The 21,062-nt window shown below is 38.8% G+C and overlaps 1 protein-coding gene across 1 annotated transcript in view; it reads right to left on the minus strand.

The window, feature by feature from the left end:
• Cdk6 (cyclin dependent kinase 6) overlaps nucleotides 1–21,062 on the minus strand; it is a 200,657-nt gene that overhangs the window by 93,194 nt on the left and 86,401 nt on the right. The window contains exon 3 of the mRNA XM_026391545.2: nucleotides 10,861–11,028. Coding sequence (XP_026247330.1) covers nucleotides 10,861–11,028 — 168 coding nt within the window. The remainder of the gene's footprint in view (nucleotides 1–10,860; nucleotides 11,029–21,062) is intronic.

Genomic DNA, 21,062 nt, shown 5'->3' on the forward strand with positions numbered 1-21,062 from the left:
TTTCTGAGCTCAGTTCCTTCTACTCCTCCACTCCAAAACCTGTTTCATCTCACACACACACATTCCATAAACACTCACCAAGCAATCAGCCTGTGTGCTACCTGAAATGCTGAAAAGCATATTTTGCAAAATTAACCTTTTTATATGGATGACAGATGCGAAACCAATGGGAATATTATCATGAGACAGCTACAGGTGAATCAAAAGCACACATCAGAGGATGTGCCCAGCTATCCCAGGCAATCAGGTGGGTTTTGGCACTATAATGCAGTCTTCAAGAATGCATTTTCAGGGTTGGGGTTATGGCTCAGCAGTAGAGCATTTGCCTAGCACATGTGAGGCAGTGGGTTTGATTCTCAGCACCACGTATAAGTAAAATAAATATGCTTTGACAACTTAAAAAAAAAAAAAAAGAATATGTTCTCAGCTGGGCATGGTGGTGCATGCCTGTAATCCCAGAGGCTTGGGAGGGTGAGGTAGGAGGATCTCGAGTTCATAAGCCAGTCTCAGCAATGCCAAGGTGTTAAGCAACTCAGTGAGACCCTGTCTCTATATAAAATACAAAATAGGGCTGGGGATGCAGCTCAGTGGTCGAGTGCCCTGAGGTCAATCCTTGGTACCCCAAAAAGGAAGAAAAAAAAAGAAGAAGAAAGGGAAAGGCAATCTAAGCAGACAGGAAGAATGTCTAATGGTTATGGAGACACGAAATCTATGGCATGTTGTTTCAAGGAGGGGGGAAAGGCCTGGACAGCTGGATCCTGGGGCTGCGGATGGGTATGGAAAGCAGGAATGGCAAGGGAGGTTAGCCACTGTTGCATCCGCACTCTTCCTTTGTCTCCCAAGCCTGCTGGCTTCCCACGGTGGCCATGCTGCATGGCTGCTGTCACTGTTCCCTCCTATAAGCTGGTCTTGTCTTTCCAGGAAAAAAAAAAAAATCTGCTGTTTCTCACTAACTGTAGTCTTCCACTTGGCAGAAACGGGGTTTTCCACTCAGGTAAAGAAATTGTCACGAATGTATACGAAGACCTTCATCCTGGGAATCTGTTTTACATTCTTGATAGCAACTTTTTCTATCTTTTACAAAAGTTTCAGTTGTATTTTTTTCTAATCTGCTTTTTCTAAACTAGTAAAAGCTAGTTTTCTGGAACTAGGTTACAGACAGACTTTGGCCCATTTAACAAGGTCAGACTGTTTATTCTTGACAGAATTCTTTCCCACTGTAAAAAGGTACTTTTAAATGCCACATTCCAAAACCAGTGCCAGTAAGCCACTGAAGCATATTTTCCCACAAGAACTGATACCATGCACGGTCCCTACCTCACTGAAATCACCCAGCATTACATAAGGTGCGGAGAGTTTTTAATGCCACCATGAAATCTATCAACTGAAGTATATCAGCCAAGGACTCAGAAAACACTTTCACACATTTCAAAGCACCGTTAACCTTTAAGAAGTAATTAATCAACATAAAAATGAGAAAGAGAGAGGGAAGGAGGGTTTTTAGAAATTAAGACAGCAAAGGAAACTAAAATTTTGGAACTTTATATTAGTATCCAAACCTAGAAGTCATATGGTTTTTTATTCCTTATTTTGGGGTTTTTATGGTTGAGCTGTTAAATTTACAGCCCCATTTTTAGATTCTGCCAAGCCTTCAAAATAAATATATGAGCAGCACTAAAGTAAATTCTCCTACGCTTTCCCCTTCTTTCATTTGGATGTTTCCCTGAGACTTGAAGGTAGATTATTCCTGCACAGCCAACTGTCAAGTTTAACATTCACATTTATGAGGGATTTAAAAATCATCACTATCCTTTCAGATGCCGGGTGCAACAAGATCACTCACCCTGAGTTTCAATCCCCAGAGAAAAGAAAAGCCAAAAGCAGGCATAATAAAAGGAAGGGCTCAGTGGCCCAAAGACTATCATTTAGAAACAAATTTGGAAAAGTAGCAACCAAATCAATAAAATTAGACAGAAAATATAGCACTAGAAAATAATCATTTAGAAGTTTGACCTCACTTTTTGGAGAGACCTGTACAGATGATCAGAAACACCTGCCCAATCTTGTCAAGGACCCAAGTGGACTACATAAAATACCAAAAGGAAACTACAATGCAGGTACTTTCAATCCTTTCCTGAGACACTATGGTTCTTCCAGAGATGCCAAGAAATCCTAATTTTTAAATAGAGGATATCATTTGGAAAATAACAGAGCACACGTTTGGGAGGTGGAGGGAGGTTTGTGGTCCTGAGTAAGGAAGGATGAAGCACAGGAGCAATCATCTGAAGATTAGAAATGGCTGCCCAGACACACATTCAAAGAGTAACTGTTACTCCCTTGGAGCTCAAGTTATTATCAGGCAGTGACGCAGGAGACTGGGAAGATTAGCTGAAAGTTGCGTCTAAAACAAATGAAAAAAAAGCCCCAAACCTTTCAGATGCTTATAAATGATGCTACAATGACATAAACAGTAACACAGAAAATGCAGAAGTGGAAAATCATCCACTGATTCATTTTTTGAAAGTAGATTGTTGTGAGACAGACTCAAAGACAATAAGACATTTGATGGTGTCACGTGATGAGCAATCGGTGTGTATGTGCTTGGGCATGGTCTTTGGACAGATGTGATAGTCAGAAAAAGAGGTTGGGGCTGGACCACCAAAAAAAAAAAAAAAAAAAAAAAGGAAGAAAAGAAATTGTAGGATTTACTCACCGCTATTTCTCAAGTGCTTACAATATGCAAGGAAGGCATCCTGGGAACCAGCAAAATAGTGTAAAATATAGATTGATTGGATAAAAATGGGTATGTCAAAGTTATGGAATTTCAATGACGAATCTTGCCTTGGAAACTTATACTATGAGATTATCGAAATCCAAGCAATATGGCACCTTCCCCTTCCTTATAAGGCAGAAGTGACAGCTATAAAACACAAGAAGCTCCCACATCCAAAGAATTAAAGAGGACACAAAAATCCAAGCTAAGGAAGCACCGTTTCATGTTCATTCCAAGGACTATGCCTCCCTAGCCTGAGTGTGAAAATAATATGACACTTGGGTTAAGCAAATTAAGGAGATGGGATTATCTCCTTAACTAAAGTTCTTCAGACTTGCTCAGGACTCAGCACAGAAGGTGCATTTCCATTAAGACCGTTAACGGTGACAACGTTTTGTCATCTTAACGGATCCTTGAGGAGCCTTTGCTTATTAAAGAAAACCCCTCTAAAGCATTTAGACAAGACCCTAATAAGACCAAATGGTCTTTACATTTAAATTTAAAATTGATCTTTACACGTAAATTTGGCCTCAGGAGGCTGAGATTTAAATGACATCACAGGAAGCGTGAAGGGTGGGATATAAAAATCCAGGTGACAACCAGACCCTCTCTACACCATGCCTTGATGGGACGCGCAGAACGAACACGAATGGAGGAAGAGAGGAACATCCAGCCCTTTCTCTGCTTTCGTCCAGAACTAATTGGCAACAGTGACCACTTATGAAGGAGCTAGATTTAGGTGAGTCAAATGAATGGCTATCTTTTATAAACAAGGAGGGCAGTCATTGGATTCACCTCCCCGAGTACAGCTGGTGGAGTCAGATGCCCACACGTACGCACGGCCCCACAGCAGCCCTCTGGACAGTATGGAATCAATCCATCCTCCTTCTACGTGGGAACAAGTCTCACAGTGGTCACCAATGTTTGCCTTCCCCGTGGCGGCAGAGTCAACCTATCAGATGGTAACTCAAAACGTGTTTTATGACCACTGAGAATGCGCAACGGAGGATCTGGATGGGTTCGTGTGTTTGTTTTGGCTCCGGCATTTTCCACGTACCCAGCCCTGGGAATCCTGAAGAAAACGTGTCCTGTTCCCAGCTCTGTGTGCTGCCCCCATTGTGTTCCATTTCCCTCACTGGTGAAAGTGAAAACGAAACCGGCACAAACACTCCATTGTTAACTATGAAATATGGACTGGCAACTGGAGGTTTTATCAAAACAGACCTGGTTGTGTCACGGCAAGATGTTAGCGGGGAGGGAGTTGCAGGAGCCTTTCCTGCTTCCGAGGTGTGTCCTGCACTTTCGCTGAGGTGCTGGGGCGACAGGGCTTGGGTTTTTTCCATTATACTCATGTAATGCTCATGGTTTGATTTATTCAGTATGCACTGGCAGCGTCTGGAGGCTTCTGTGGGAGCAACTCGGCTGCCCAAGCCCAGGCCCAAACCCTGCCAGGTCTCCATAGTAAATACAACATGCACGAAGAGGAAACAAGCATCAACAATTTATTTTCCCCTGAAAAGATGACATTGTTCTCCAGTCTCTGGTTCTGCTTTACTCTGTCACCTGGCAGTGCTCTACAACGAACTATTCCAAATCCACACACAGAAAACAGGAACGGACTGCGTGATGTGCACATCCGTGGGGCCCACATCCAGAAGGTTCAGAAAGGAGGGTGCTGGAGACCTCCCTGAGCATCCCACATTCTGTCATGGGTATGCAGAAAAGGTTTCCCTGAGCTCGGCCTCTGAAGGCTCCAGAGTCGATTGGCCTCACGGAACCTTATTCTCTTCCTTCATTGAGCTCACCTGTTTCTAACTATACACTCCCGCAGGTGATGATTTTATTCAGATCTATCATTTTGTTTCTATGCGCTTGAGAGCAAAGACTTTGTCCATTTTTGTTCACCATCCTCTCTCAGGTTCTCCGATATATGGAAAGTGATCAGTGATAATTGTTGACTGAAAGCCAGCACTCCATTTCATTAATTTTCTCCTCTGGGCTTATCGGAAAGCTTTTTTGTCTGAATCCAAAAAGTCTCTTTAGTGTTTACTAAATGCTACCAACATTAAGATAAGTTAGAGTAAAAAACTATTCATTGTCAGAGGCCTAAGAGGGGATATTAGTATCAAATTTTGTAATACTTCTGGTAAATTAATGACCTTAAATAAAGAAATCTTTAAAATCTTGCCAGTTCCATTAAAAAAAAAACCAAATAATTTTTGTACTCTACGTAGCTGTCTAACAGTCTCAACAGGTTTATTATTTATGTACTGTCTTTTGTCCATTTCTACAGAGGAAAGATGTCTTCAGGACATGAATAACTTTTTAAAAAGGAAAGATGATGTGGGAAAAAGGCCTCTGGAGAAGAGGGAAGTAATTCACTGAGAATTTATTAAGTCACTAACAAGACAGGAGAACATTCCCACTCTTTCATTATGGTACAAAGTGGCACTTTCCTCCTAATGAGGTGTTGAGCACAAACTTTTAAAAGACAAATGCTAATTTAGTGATTAGCACTGAATGATTGCATAAAGGTCCTAAAAAGATCCTGGAAATTCATGATAACACTTGTCATTCCAGAGAAGAAATTGGTTAAGGCAGGCCAATCCTGGAATTCATCTCAGAAGGTAAAGTTAGGTGAAGTACCAGAAGAGGGAGCTTATTTTAGGATGCAGACTTCTTTCTATTCACATGTAGCTTTATGGTGACTATCTTAGGGAGTGACTGGTCCTTAGTGCTTGAGTACTGGCAATCACATCTGGGTATAAAAACATTTAAAAGTCTCTTATTAAGTGAGTAGAGCACATGCACACTGTCATGATGATGCAGTTGGGCGATTGTAAGGACATGAACACACAGAAGTGAACTGAGAGAATGCTTGATTTTTTTCCAAAACAACAATGCATATATAAAATATTCGGGTACACAAGTATGTCCAAAGTTTTATTTTGAATTCTACATTAAAAAAAGAAAACTGGGAGGCACTAGTTCATGCCTCAATGTTCCCCACTGTGTCAAAATGTGGACCCAGTTAGCTGTTTATTAATTACAATTTTAATAAGACAAAAAATTAATTTAAAAAACAAACTCTTGAACATTCTTGGAACCTCTAGATACCTTTATAGAACCTGAGGATTCCACAGACCACTTTGAAATTCTTTGAGGTACTACAGCCTTTGGTAGGAAGAAAAGGGAAGTGGGGATCATGGGTGAGAGTTGGAATATAAATAATAAGAGTTTTCTCATCTCTTTATAATTATCTGACAAATCCAGATTAAATCTGGTTTGAGTCTCCAATTCCTACTTCCAAAAAGAAATGGTAAAGAGTTCCTAAAACACCAATCCAATGGCAACAGGATCACCTTGAATGCTGTATAGTTAGGTTTAGGGGAAAAAAAAACCATGAAGATTTTTGCATCATAATCAGAGATTGTCCCCTCCCTGAGCTACTGATCACAGGCTTCATGATGATCAGGGACTTCAGTGGAGCTGCTGGTGATATCCCTGGCTCTGCTCTGAGACATTTTCTGACAGACCAGGACTTACTCTCCTGTAGGACTAAAACTGCTGGCTGAGTCACTGGTCTTGATAAATACTGAAAGACAAAAAATGTGCTGGCACCATATACTACCATGGGAAGTACTTGGAAATGTTGACTTTAGAAAGACTTTAAACATAATTTTAGCAAGTCTTAATAGTCATTCTATTGAATATGTGTATATTCTCCAAACACGTTTGCTACAGATATTATATAAGCATATGAGTCACGTTTCTTGCATATCACCTCAGTGCAACTGGAATAACCTCCCTGAAACCAGTTCTTTTTGGTTTTCTGCAAATCTATTGGTTCAATATAAGTCACAGAAGTTCATTTTTCAGGGATTCAGGGAAACTTTTTTGACAAAAATAATGTACATTGGGTGCAGATATAATGGGCTCCACTTCTCCTCACACTTTTGGCTTTCTCTTGAACCACAAGGGACCTCAAGCTGTGCATCAGACACTCCAGTCCACCTGTCCAGGCTATGCCCATATGCATGCAAACACCTGTCCCTAGGCTTAGTGCAAACATACAAGTGGCAAAATCTGCTATTAGGGGGAAGGATGAGCCCATGAAGTCCCATGTTGTCAGGGATTTTCAATGTCCTGGGGGTAGGATGGAGGTCTTGTCCATTTCTCCTTGCACACTAGGTTCTGTGCCCCATGAGGGGAGACATGGCTGGAGCAGGTTGGCAAGGCTCCTCTACAGCATGAGACTCAAGCCAGGGGTCCCTCCTGCCTAGGTCCAAGGCATACACTGCAGCCACCCAAATTTTAATCCTTCAGCCTTTTAAAAATAGTATAAATCTTTATTCTATATAGATACAAGCACATGTATTACTATATACTCAGCAGCAAGAATCTAATATCCCCTAAAGACACCCGAGTGTCTTACTAGAGACAGCCCAATACAGTTAGGATCTAAAGGGCACGGAACCCTAGAGATTAGCCCTCAACTTGTTAGGTGGTTACAAGCAAAGTCATTTGGCCTATGTTACATACCAACGACAGCTAAAACTATAGTCCAGACTCATAATGCTTGTCCTAAGTTAATTTCTACCCAAAAGGCCTATGTACTGAGTATGAACAACAGAAACATTTCATTAAAATATTAAATATTAAAGATCAGAGTATATATAGTGTTACACCCCAAGACAGCTGAAAAACTCACCTGTCTAGAACAGCTAATTTCTCAATTAATTCAGAAAAGATGTTTCTTCTTGAATGCTGGCAGAAAGCATAGTTCAGATATTATAAAGCAGCAGTTCCAGTTCTACCATGTGAGACTTTAAAATGAAATAAATACTGCTAGCTGCCCCTGTAAAGATCTAGGATATATGTGAGAACATTCTGAAACTTTTAGAAAGACTGTAGGAATGCAAGCTATTGTCAATGATCCACATAGAAATTCCATGTATTGTATAAATATACATATATTAACGAAGTTAGTTAGCTTAATAACTAAATAGAAAAAAAATTTGTCTAATAATGCACTCATTCTTTCATTTGGAGAATTCTAATTATCTGTGAAGAATATGAAACCTCTTCTAAAGTTAACACCAAAATTCAGTGAGTTACATTGTCAATTCTAGTGGAATTATAGCAATGCCATATTTCTGAATCTCTATAGCTTTCTGTTCAGGATTGAAGGTAAATTCATACAGGAAATTCTTTAATGAGCCAGCAGAGAGGATTATCATAATCATAAGGCACAAACTATGAACTTGGGTTCAAATCATTCCTACACTCCTAACATGAAACTGAGCTACAGCATACAGCTTTCCTGACTTTGAACAGATACTTGTCAATGAATTAATCAGGACTAAGGTACAGATGTACTCAAGACATTTTTAAGGTATTTGCTCTAGCAAATCCTTTGGCTTAGTATCACTGGGTAGCTATTTAGGAATATTGAGACATTAAATGTATAGGTAATTTCTTCCCTATTTTTATTACAACTTAGCTACTTATATTATATGTTGGCATTTGTCAGTTTATTCATTAAAAATATTTCCTGAAAACCTATCAAAATAAACAAGGCTGAATAAGACACAGCATTTACTTTCAAGGAACTTGCAGCCTGATAAATAAAATCCTGAAATAACTACAAACAAGTTAGAAAGTGGTATCATGAAAGACATTAATAAGATGTTACTCTAGTGATAGGGCTCTATTTTTGGAGGGATACCAGAAAAGGGCATGTGATCAGTCTTTGAAAGATAAGTAATATATTAGCATTTCCCACGGCTGTAAAAAGTCAGTTTCAAATCAGTTAACTTTTAATCCCTTTAACATTCCACAAATTAAGTTGATTCCCAGGTTCTATATGACATAATCTACTAAAAATGTGCATTTCCAGGAAGTGGAGTGTAGTCTCTTCCAGAGATACTAAAAATACACACCAGCTCAGTTCGAAAAACTGTGATTCTAAGTTTTTATATGTTACTAAGTGTAGGCAAATCAAAGCACCACTATATTAAATGGATTTTTCCTTTTCATACAAAAAATATTAAACAGGAAAATTTTAAATGCAGCAGCTTACAGAAATGTACCTTTTATTACTGCCATTAAATTCCGTCTATCACTCTTTCAAATCAAGTCTCTCCCAGCTGCTAACATCTTTGACTAATGCCACCACAGGAATATATAGTACACCATACAGACTAGATACAGAAAAAAAACATGTTTTATGCTTGCCTTTCCTGTTTTCTCTGAATATAAAACATTTTGTCTGCATTTTCCTGTTTAAACATACCAACTTCCAGCATGAATGGAATGTTAATTGATGTTACACATGAGTTAGGCCATCATTCCTCAAATTTAACAAGCAAAAAAGAAAAAAGAAAAAAAATCAAAATAAAACCAACTGGGTTTCCTGCTTTTACTTATGGTTATCAGTGCCCACTTGGGGGGATTAAAATCGTGTCCGGCTTAGTTACAGCTCATCCTTCCCTCAATTAATGTACCCAAGGAGACCAGTTCCTTCATCTGCTCCCCTATTACTGCCCTGATCACAAAGTCTATTCAAGTTTCTCCCCAGGGCCCCAAAACAACATGTGCAATAATTTCCTAGGGAAGCCCAAAGCCTACCTCACCCTTCCCACTGGGGAAACACACAGACTCCGCCCTTTCTGGTCCGATTTTGTAAGAACAGAAGAGCTTACTTGGCCCTGCCCAAAGCGGAGACCAAGCCTTTTAACAACAGCTGTTGTTTTATCTTCTCAAAAGTACTGGTGTATGCTGGGCAAAGAGGAAAGAAGCAGGATTTATCTTTTAACAACTGCAACATACTTCAAGGAATCCTCTGGAGAAATCCTGATGCCCTGTCAAAGTACTTAATGCTGGGAATGTAAGGAGTTCTACACGGAAGGTTGTAGTATTCATACCTACAGTGGGGGGAAAGGGTAGATGGAGAATATTCTTGCAAGTTGGACTTTTTTCCTAAGGCAAGTTACCTGTCTCAGAGGAATTTCCAACTTCTCTCCCATATTTCTACTTCTCAGCTGAAGAATTACTGGGATTTGAGGGAACATTTTTGTTGTTGTTGTTGTTGTGGAGAATGCTAGCTTCCATGAAGCATATAAACTAAATGCCAGAAGCAGCCATCCCCCCCGCCAGGTCACTGTCATGACCAAAGATGCCACCATATATTTCTCAACAGTGCCCCCCACCCAGGGCAGTGCTGCCCCTGATTTGAGAAGCTTTTTGCACACAACTCCAAAATAAATTGCAAGGCAAGGGGACATTCCCTGGCTTTTCTATCTATGTATGAATTCACTATATATAAAACAAATCTTTCAAAGAAAAGGGTTATTAATACTCGCTTCCAGGCTGTTCTTTTTGTAGTTTGGGTACAGAATTTCAAAAAATTCATCTCAGAAACAATGAACTGCAAGGAGGAATAGAAACTAACCAAAGTCACTACTATGCTTTTGCACCTCGGTGAGTGAGACAAAGAACAGGATATTATAATTGTCATTTTTTTTTTTTTTTTTTTTGCCAAAACAGACCCTTGGTTCACCCTTTCTATTCTGGCTTAGAGCTGGCAGGGTGGGGCTACTTGTTCAAGGATCATCCATTTTCACTGTCAATTTCTTTCTTCTTCACAGTCAGTATCCTCAGCTTCCGAAGTGTTTTAACATACCTGGGTTGGTACTCCTGCTGCTTCTCAGGACAGGACGCTGTAGATAGGTCAACATTCCTCCCACTCTCTTTTTCCTGACCCTGAGCTCATCATGACGTAGCTCTGAAAACAGTGGTTATGGCAAAAAGTGTTTGGAAACTTGTAACTGATTCCTTTCTATGGTTAAGATGCAACAGGCTATTTCTGCAATGGGTCCTGCCACAATGCACCCAGCCCAGATGTCTCTGTGGCTGTAAACAGAATGCTCTCCTCTTATCCACTGCTATCCAGAAGATTGCAAAGACATTTTGGGAAGTAGTAAAGACCACAGGAAGCAGTAACATTAGGAGCATGGAAGAGGGGCACTTTGTTATTTGAAGCAGGAAAGATAATTCAACGAAAAGACAGTATTGCTCTTACTCACCACTGAGGTAAGGGCCATCTGAAAACTATAAATGCGGGCAAGGCCAAAGTCAGCCAGTTTTATTTGTCCACTGCTGGTCACCAGAATATTCTGTGGTTTTAGATCACGGTGCACTACTCGGTGAGAGTGAAGAAAGTCCAGACCTCGGAGAAGCTGAAACATCATATCCTGAATAAAACCAAAACATGACATCAATAAATGCTCAAAACAGAAATTCAACACATACCACATTTGACACTAAATCCTCAGCATTCTGTTAAGCCCTATGGCACAAAGCAGATGTTTGATAAATATTAATTGAATGAATGAATTTATCTCCCTGTCTCTCCATTTTCCCATTCTCGAGAACACCATAAAATTTTTCTATCAACCTGTACTTCATTAATGAAAGGACAATTTAAAATAGCTTTCAATGGCATAGGAAATATTTTGGAAAGGTATATACCAAACTGGTTAATTCTGGGGAGGGCAAGTCAGAGGTGGCAAGAGGAGGATGTAATTCCCTTCACACACTTTTATATCGTTTAACAAGTTATTTCAACATTTAAAATCTGGTTAATATTAATAATATTGTTAAGGGTGATTATAATTTTAAATTCCTAATACTAAGCAGTCACTATGGGTCAAGCACTATTCTAAGCACCTTCCATTCAGTAATCCATTTAATCCCCATCACAATGTTGAGGTACATATCTTATCACCCATTTTACAAGTCAAGAAACTATACACAGAAGTAGGCTGAGTAACTAGCCCAAAGTCAAAATACTAGCAAGAGACAGAGTCTTCATTCAAACCAGAGTCCAGAAAAACTGGATACAAATCTTCACTGCACTCCTTTATCAGACTGATGAATGAATAAGAATGTAAAGTGAAACAAGCCATTTAACCTCTCTGAGTCTCAGTGTTTCCATCTATAAAATGGAAAAGTAACAAAACCTACTTCATAGGGTCAATGTTTTTAAAGCACTTAGCACAACAGTAAACATTCAATAAACGACTGTTATTATCTGTTATTATTGCTGGCATTATTAACCAGCATGGAGCAGAGGAGCATTCGGAAAAATCAACCAAAATCAAAATTTTGCCAGGTGCAGTGGCACATGCCTGTAATCCCAGTGGCTTCGGAGGCTGAGACAGGAGGATCGCAAGTTCAAAGCCCAGTGTCAGCAAAAGTGAAGCGCTAAGCAACTCAGTGAGACCCTGTCTTTAAATAAAATACAAAATAGGGTTGAGGATGTGGTTCAGTGCTGGAGTGCCCCTGAGTTCAATCACTGGTATTCTGCCACCGCAATTTTTTTTTTTTAAATTTTAGGTCCAAAAAATAAGATATAAGATGTAAAACTCAGAAACAGTGTCTTAAAGTAGGAACTTAAGACATTGACCAGATTATCATAACCCTCTGAAATCTGGAGGGTTATGATAATGCCTCCTCCACCTGCCAAACACTGTGAGAATAGTGCACAAAGGGAAGATAAAGCTATTTTGTTAATACAAAGAGTAGAAAAATGAGTAAACAGCATCCTGGACTTCAGAGGAGTCCAGGACTATGAGGTTGCCCTGTTCATCAGTTGGGTCACTAAATCCTTGCATCAAAAAGGGGTTATGGGATTCCACTTCTGGTTCTTCCTCTAGAATTCAAAGTTCTGTCTTTTTATCATATCTTGTTTAAACCAAAGCCTTTGTTTTCCCATCTATCAAATGGAGAAAATGGCATTTACTTTTTGTAATAGTAGGAGGTTTAAATGAAGTAACATATGCAAAGCGGGAGTGCTGCTTCTGGCACACGGTATGTGTTCAACAGATGGTAATTATTAGGATGATCACTACCATGGTAAGCATCCTGTTTCCTCGGGGAGACACACAAACACAGTGCTACAAAGTCAGTATGAGCCAAGCATGCAATGATACAGGTGTGTGGGAATCACATTTGTGATCCCCCCCCCCCGAATGAATCCTGTGAGTTTGCAGGGGATGCCTTCTAAGCTTCAAAAGGTGAAGACTCTGGAGAAGGCTGCAATGGCAAAGAGGGTCTTTCAAGACTTGAGAACCACGTACGGTCAAACAACTTGCAATGAGTAAACAGGAGTGTGAAAATGAAGCACAGAATGTTAAAGAAAGTCATCTGCTGTGGTAAATAAGTCTTTATTGGAAACACATGCACACAACTTGTAAGCACTGGACTTTAGAAAGCATGACTAACCTAAAGTAATGTCATGCTGGCTCATCATCTTTAGCTTCCTATATGCTAAGAATCACCCATTTAAAAAAGCACAGCGAACAAATCTGCTTGGCACATGATGCAGTTTTCAAACAATTTAAGCATCCAATTAGCAGTGTGAAAGTTAAAAAACTTGGAACTAATTTATTAAAAGATCCATCTAAATTTACAAAAGCCTGAATTACAGAAAATATAAAAGGTATCTATTGTTTTTGTGTATTTATTAACATAGCACGTATTATACTTTCTTAATAATAAAATTCATAAATTGAACATACACTTGCTTAAAGCAGAAACCTATACATCAAGAGGAAGAAGAAAAGTCACTCAAAATTCCATAGTACTCAGAAACAGAAAAAACTTCACTGTTAAATAACAATTTCTGAGGCTTTTTTTATTCTGCGTTTTAAAAATTACATATGTTGTCATATTTGTATGACTAAATTAAATATATATTTAAATAAAAATGGTTATTCTATACCCTTTATTTTGTAGCCTTTTAGAAATAACAATTTATTGTGAACATTTTCCTATTTCAATAAAATTCTTCAATGTAGAACTTGTTCATACAATGTGATTTTTAATGGCCACAGAGTTTTCCTGCTTGGGATATGCCAAAATCATTATTATTTGGTTTTAGTTGTGTTACTGTGGCATTTACACTATGGGTTTAGTTATCTTTTGTTTAAAGGCTGGAGTAGATTAAAATAACAAATATGGGTTAAGCAGTATGAGTCCACATGACTGCACTAACATTGATTCCACGTTAACAATACCTAGAGATATAAACTGTTTTTATATATAAGAATTACCATTATGAACTCTGGTCCCAAGCAAGGATATAGGTCCCAATTCCAGAGAATGATATAAATGAATAAACTACATTAAACAAGTAAGAAAAAACACCTTTGCTTCAAATCACAAGAAGCGTTTTGATCAAACACAACTCAAAGGATTCTCTCCTTAAACTTGTTATCTGTTCTAACCTCTCAGTTTATGATATCAACAGACATTCTTTAAATTAGCTCTTTGAGATTTTAATCTAAATTAATCTGTCCTATAGAAGACTCAAAATACTTCACAGTAATCCAAGTGATGTAATGCAACGAAACTAGACATGATGCCAATTAAAGCTCTTTTATTTAAATCCAGTTTGAGAACTTTTCCTTATTATGTTACCTAGCACAGTTCTGGTACAAAAGGTTTGAACATCTAGTCATACCTATGATAAGTCGTCACCCGGGGCCTATCTTTCTAAAACAGGTGACTCGGAGGCATGTTTCAACAGGACACCATTGTGAAGTCTCACTCTGAGTAACTTTCTAGGTGGGGCTTGGACCTTGGCAACTCTCCCCCGAAGCCCTGGATCTCAGTCTGAGTACTGGAAACCTTTAATGTCATAACTGTTTCTTTTAGGTGTTCTGGAGCGCTTATCCTCTTACTCCTCTAAAACCAAAACAAACAAGCAAACTGAAAACTGACCTTGAGCTCTTCTATGGGAAAAAGATTCATCATGAGAGTCTATTTTCCAACACATGACAAAGATTAGTTCCTGAAGATGCTAAGAACACCCAACTTATACCATGTAGTAAATTACAGAACTGTTAGCTTTAAGGTGGACAATTCTGGATATTTTGAACATATCTAGTTAATCTGAGTAACACATTCAGATCGTCAAAGTTTTAGTTCCAAAAAATGTACCATAACTTCTCTATTAAAAAATTAAAAATAAGACATGCATAGCTTATAGACAAGGATAAACATTATTTTTTGTCTCCTTATGATCTGTAAACCACAGTTTTTTCAAATTTGCTATTGAAGTTTTCACAGAAATAATTTCATAGTGTTTTGTTTGTTTCCTAAGAGGGGTGTAGAGGAGCCTACAGCCTAAAATATATAAAAGGTGGTTTTCATACTAAACTGATAACAATGTATTGAATTAAGGAAGAGGCCATGATTGTAGAAACAGAGGTCACCTGAGCCTACACACAGATGATGGTGGTGAAGTCATAAAGAAAACAGAGAGCCACAGATAGCAGTGAGGGCCAGTCCCAGGATCTTTACTTCCCCTCTTATTACCAATACATATATTTGTAATTGTGGTAAAATATACATGACACATGATTTACCATCTTGGACTATTTTAAATTCATGTTTAGCATTAAGTGTATTCACATTGTTGTGCAACCAATTTCCAGAACTTTTTCATTTTGCAAAACTGAAATTCTTATGTCCATTAGACCATGATTTTTTCCATTTTTGTCTCTATTAGCCCCTGGCAACCACTATTCTACTTTCTGTTTTTCTGAACCTGACTACTCTGTACCACATATATGTGGGACAATACCGTATTAGTCTTTTACAGTGGCTCATTTCACTTAGCAAAAAGTCCTCAAGTTCCATCCATGTTTGATGTGTCAGAAATTCCTTTTAAAGGCTGAATAATATTCCAGGTGTGTGTATAATATTTTGTTTATCTATTCATCCATTGATGGACATGAGTTATTTCTACTATGGACTATTATGAACAGTGTTGCTATGAACATGAGTAATCTCTTTGTAAACTTGTTTCCAATTCTTTTGGAGGAGTGTGTGTGTGTGTGTGTGTGTGTGTGTGTGTGTGTGTGTGTACATATCCATAAGATACACACACACACACAAACTCTCAGAAATGGAATTACTGGATCTAGTCTCAGAATCTTTTAAAACCATAGTTCTCCCATAAAATGTGGTAAAATATTGCTACCTATGCAATGAAACATTGAATACCAAAGCCATGTTAAGGTCCCAGAGGGTCAGCCAGGTGGGCTCACACACTCCCTGGAGATTTCACCCACTCCTTTCTCTCAGGGAGCATCTCTGCTGTGGCCACCAATCGAGCTTACTGCAGGTGCACACCTTCCACTGCTTCAAATCAGGACAGGAGGGCTCTACCCCTGATCAATTCACAGTGATAACAATGGCCTTTAAAGGCTGATTTATAGACAATAAAATGGGAATAAAGAGGGCCTACTTCTTGCTCTGGTAACCATAGGAGTACCCAAAGAATGTTTTACTCAAAGTCACAAAGGGGAAAAAGAAAAAAAAAAAAAACCCAACGTAAATAAAATACCACATTCTGAGGAAGCAGGAGAATTAAAGCAGATTCCTTAACAAAATTTCTGTTTACTTGTAAGATGTACAACTGGTGACTTTAAGGCAAGCAGTTAGCCAAAGGACCTGGAGAGAAGTGACAAGAATCACACGTGAGATTTGTTCCAAAGCAGAGTGCAGTCAAGCCGTACCACCTTGCCCGTCACTTTGCCAATGGGTATGAGGAGGATGAGGCAGCAAAGTAAGGTGGCATGTCACCCTAGGGCCCCTCAGCAGAAACAAAGGGCCCTAACCAGAAGTGCTGACTCCCTATTTTACTACTTCCAGGCGACTGGATAAAAGGATAACATAGGTGGTTGACTTTGTGTACAAATTTTATTAGTCAAATTAAGTATTCTAAAGTGTGAATTTAAAGAATCCATGTGTTATTCATTCTGGGAAGTGATGATCATACTGAGAAGGTAAAGAATCAGTTTCAACTGACTAGAAACTAAAGAATAACAGCTCATTTTCATCATGCTGGTTGCCAGACAGGAAGGACTGGTCCAAACCAATCAAGGTAATCACATTTCCATTTGCTAGGAATTGATCTAGGGACATCCATGAGACAGAGGCCTGTGTGGGCAAGCTGGCTACAGAGTTTCAGGAAGCATTTTCTTCCTTGATAAGAGGAGCACAGTAGAAAGCTCTCTGCTGCACTTCCTCTTACCTCCCAGCCCCAACCCCCGTGTCATACTGAATGCTACTGCTCCAGTGCATGAGCTTGCAGCTGTAGCCACCGTCTTGAAACACAAGAGGAGACATCATCTGCACACACAAGTGGACAGAGTGTAAAAAGAGAAAAGAGTATGGGTTTTTGATGACATTAACAAATAGCTGAATTGACTTTGGGGCTGCCCATCTCCACCCTTATGTTATTTAGAGAATAATGTACTAACTTTAAAGCCATTTTTCATGGAATATTCCATGAAAATTTGTAGTTACCAATACATATATTTGTAATTGTGGTAAAATATACATGACCCATGATTTACCATTTGCAGTTGAAAATTATTCTAAAAATTTTATTAGACTAAAATTGTATTAACTAAACCTTATTAAAATCATTACCTTTCATTTACAACCACCATCCCTCACCTCCTGCCCAACAGTGCCCATAGCAACATTCTTATCTTGTTGCCAATGATCACTTTCAGATGGTTATATTTTTCTCTTTGAGACCTGTTCCTCCTTCCATTACTGTTCATGTTCTTCCTAACAATACTGACTCTCAACCTCTCATACTTCTCAGGTCTTAGGGCTCATCTTCTCTACCCTACACACACCATCTTTCTGGAAGCCTTCAAACATAGTTCAAAAATATTAGCTCCAGCTAATATTTCAGCTTCAGAGAACTTTTGACTTCTTTAACCTAATTCCATTTTTGCCACCTACCTAATACTCATATAAACGGCAACTCGGTTTTACGAACAGAATGCTATTGTCTACAATTTTGTAACTGCCTTTCCACACCACAATGTATACTGAATTCATTTGCATGTAGATCTATCTGCAACACAGATCTATTGCTATTGGCAATTGAGATCTATTACTCAACTTTCCATCCTCATGTACTACTTAATTTTTATTTTTATACTATCTTTAGCCAAATGTTTTGAGCATTTATTAAAATTACCCACCAATTTTAAATGCCATTTTATCATGTTTCAAATTACCTGACTTTGTTTCTGGACATGCACTCTTCTGCCTCTGGTTGGATCTCTTTAGAGTACTTCTCTTAATTATTAAATATTCAGAATACATTTTAATGTTTAAGCAGGGCAAATTTTCTCTTTTCATGCCTTATAAAACATTTCAGGATTTAAAAAAAAATTTTTTTTTTTAGTTGTTGATAGACCTTTATTTGTTTATACATGGTGCTGAGAATCAAACCCAGTGCTTCACACATGCCAGGCAAGTGCGCTACCTCTGAGCCCCAGCCCCAGGCCAATTTCAGGATATTCTTCCATGCTTTTTCTCTGGACTGAATTCAAAGTTATTTTATTGAATTCCCACACCCTTCAAAAACCCCTTTGGTATTTTTGCTAAGTTTTAAAAATTAATAGATACTTTGGGGAGAACAAATATATTCATAATATTGAATCTTTCTTCTTCAGAACATAGTGTGGTTCTTCCTTGTTCAGGGCTTCTTCTGGGTCCTTCAGGAAAGTTATGTGATGTTTTCCGTACAATTCCTACACCTCTGAGGTCCCACTAGTGTGGCCCTGGTCCTTATCCTTTTCATGCAGACTGAACTGATTGTTTCTCCACCAATCTCATTCCTTCCATCCATCTCTCACATTTCAGATAGCCTGCTCTTTTTAATGTGCTCACCTGACCCCATCAAATCAGGTTCTCCTGCTCAAAGCCCTCAGATAAAATCCACCTACCTCCTGACCCATTTCTCGGTATGTAGTAGATGTCCTCTACTCTTCCCTCACTCACTGCCTTATCTTTTGGAGAGTGAGCTCTACTTCAATCACTATTCCTCTAGATCCACTGGCTTCCAGCACACTGCATTAGTGAGTATCAATAAATGTTCAGTGGTTTTTCTTAGAAAAGTAAGACCCAAACTAAATGGGAAATGGCCAGGAAATTTATAAAGGCTGTTACCTTAAAAAGAACTCAGTGACTCCTCCCTTGGAAAAATATTAGTGGCCAATAAAACCTAAAAGGTTTGGGGGTATTGTATTTCTCAAAGAATGACCCAAAGGCCTTAACACATGTAAGAAGATGTTTTAATGGTTACTAGGAACACTGCAGCTTAGAATGAAAAGACCATTCCTTTCTAATGTATCCTGTCTTTTAGAAGCACACTTGTCCAGTCTCAAGAGACATGCATTTTAGCACACTGTAGCACCCACAGGTAGGGGTGTGACTGCAAAAAGACTCATGGCCTCTTAACCCTGGAAGCAGCATTCAAGGGATCACTTTGCCTAAGTCTTCACTTGGTTGCAGAGTTAGACTTTTTGCTCAGTCTTAATTTCATATCATTACAGCAGTGTTTCACAAAGTATGAACTTTTATTCCAGTGTTACTAACCAAGTTCTGTTTCATCTTGGCTACTAACCAAATAACTAAGCTAGTCTCAACCTTTCTGAGTCTGTTTTTTTTTTTTTTTTAAATAAACATCAGGATAAATTTTTCCTTGCTCTGCCATGGGATTATGGAGATAACTGAAACATTTGATAATTTTATACTGTATATTTGATTTGTTTTCAAACTGTCAACGAGATTTTCTGTTAGATGATAAATTCCTTGAGGAACAGAAATGTAGTATAATCTGTATATTCTCCTTGAAATCTAACAAAACTCCTTATACCAAAAAAAAAAAAAATCTGTTGGTTTGATTTCGCAGGCATTAAAATGAAGTAAAATGACTTTAGCTCTTAGCTCCATGTATAGAGGTCACAGAACATTCTCACATTCCCTGAGGTTTGTTTTGTTTTTTTGGGAGATTGAACCCCGGGGGCACTTAACCACTGAGCCCCATCCCCATTCCTTTTTATGTTTTATTTTGAGACAGGGTCTTGCTAAGTTGCTTGGGGCCTCACCAAGTTGCTGAGGCTGGCTTTGAACTCATGCTCCTCTTGCCTCAGCCTCCCCAGGTGTGTCCCACCATGCCCAGCACTGAGTCTTTCTTTAGGAAAAAGGCCATGATCTTGCATTGTGGCTCACTGGTTATTCACTAAAAATTCACTGAATGCTTGTCATGAAGCAGTACAAAAAAGTACAAAAATGTTCCTCTCAGAAATGTACAACCTAGGGGATGGAGGAGAAAGAGAAAGGGACAGGAAAAGGAAAGAACAGTGGAATGAACTGACCCAATTTTCATATGTGCACACAAGGATGTGGCAGTGGGTTCTGGCAGTCGGTGTATCCAACAACACTAATTAAAAAAAAAAAAAAAAGGAAATTGTAAAGGCGAAGAAGGACTGGCGAAGTGAAGGGAGGGAAGTGGGGTGGGGTGTGGGGAGGAAGTACTGGGGACTGAATGGGAGTGGGTTGCGTTCCATGCTTTTGTGATTATGTCAAGGTGTATCCTGGTGTTGGATCATAACTAAAAAGAATAAATGTAAAACCTGCATGAGATATATAAATTTCCATTTTTGAGGGCAGAACAATTAAAGCAAAAATCTCTGGATGTAGGCAAAAGCTTTGGTTATGAACTGGTGTGTATACTAGTTACAATCTAAGGTAGGTAGGTCACTTGCTACCTTTGTGGGCCTTGGATTCCATGCTTATAAGATGGAATAAGCTCAAAAAAGAGACATTAGATGGTAAGATATACTATACAGCATACATTTACATACAATTTTATGTATTATGGTTAAATATAACATTAAGTAGGATATCATGTACTTCAGTACTTTATGTATTGTAAAGTACATACATAATAATCTGCTATCATCTAATTAAAAAGAACTAAGAAATCTCTTATGTAGAAAGCATTATGTTAGCCTATGTTACCAACATAGAAGCACCTGAAGACAGAGTACCAAGGAGCTCCTATTTTAACAGGGAGAGGAGACATAATTGTCCACTTCCGCACTTCAAACAGTACATAGCTAGGACCACAAATGGCACAGATTCTACAGGCACTGAGTGAGCATGGAGGAAGGAGGAGCATCTAAGCCAATCAGGAAGTGAGCTAGTGTTAGTTTGCCATTGAGACAACACCAGCAGAAGCTTGCAGGAGGGCATGTGCTTAGTTTAGAGACAAGCCATAGCCCTAACAGGCAAGACGCTGGAGAGAGCACATTGCTAAGTGGCACCACACTGCATAGGGCATGTATAGGGAGTTCACAGCATCTTATAGTCCGTGGTAAGTAATATCCAAGAATGGCATGTT

Source organism: Urocitellus parryii, chromosome 3 (assembly GCF_045843805.1).
Source record: "Urocitellus parryii isolate mUroPar1 chromosome 3, mUroPar1.hap1, whole genome shotgun sequence".
In the NCBI taxonomy this organism is placed as follows: Eukaryota; Metazoa; Chordata; class Mammalia; order Rodentia; family Sciuridae; genus Urocitellus; species Urocitellus parryii.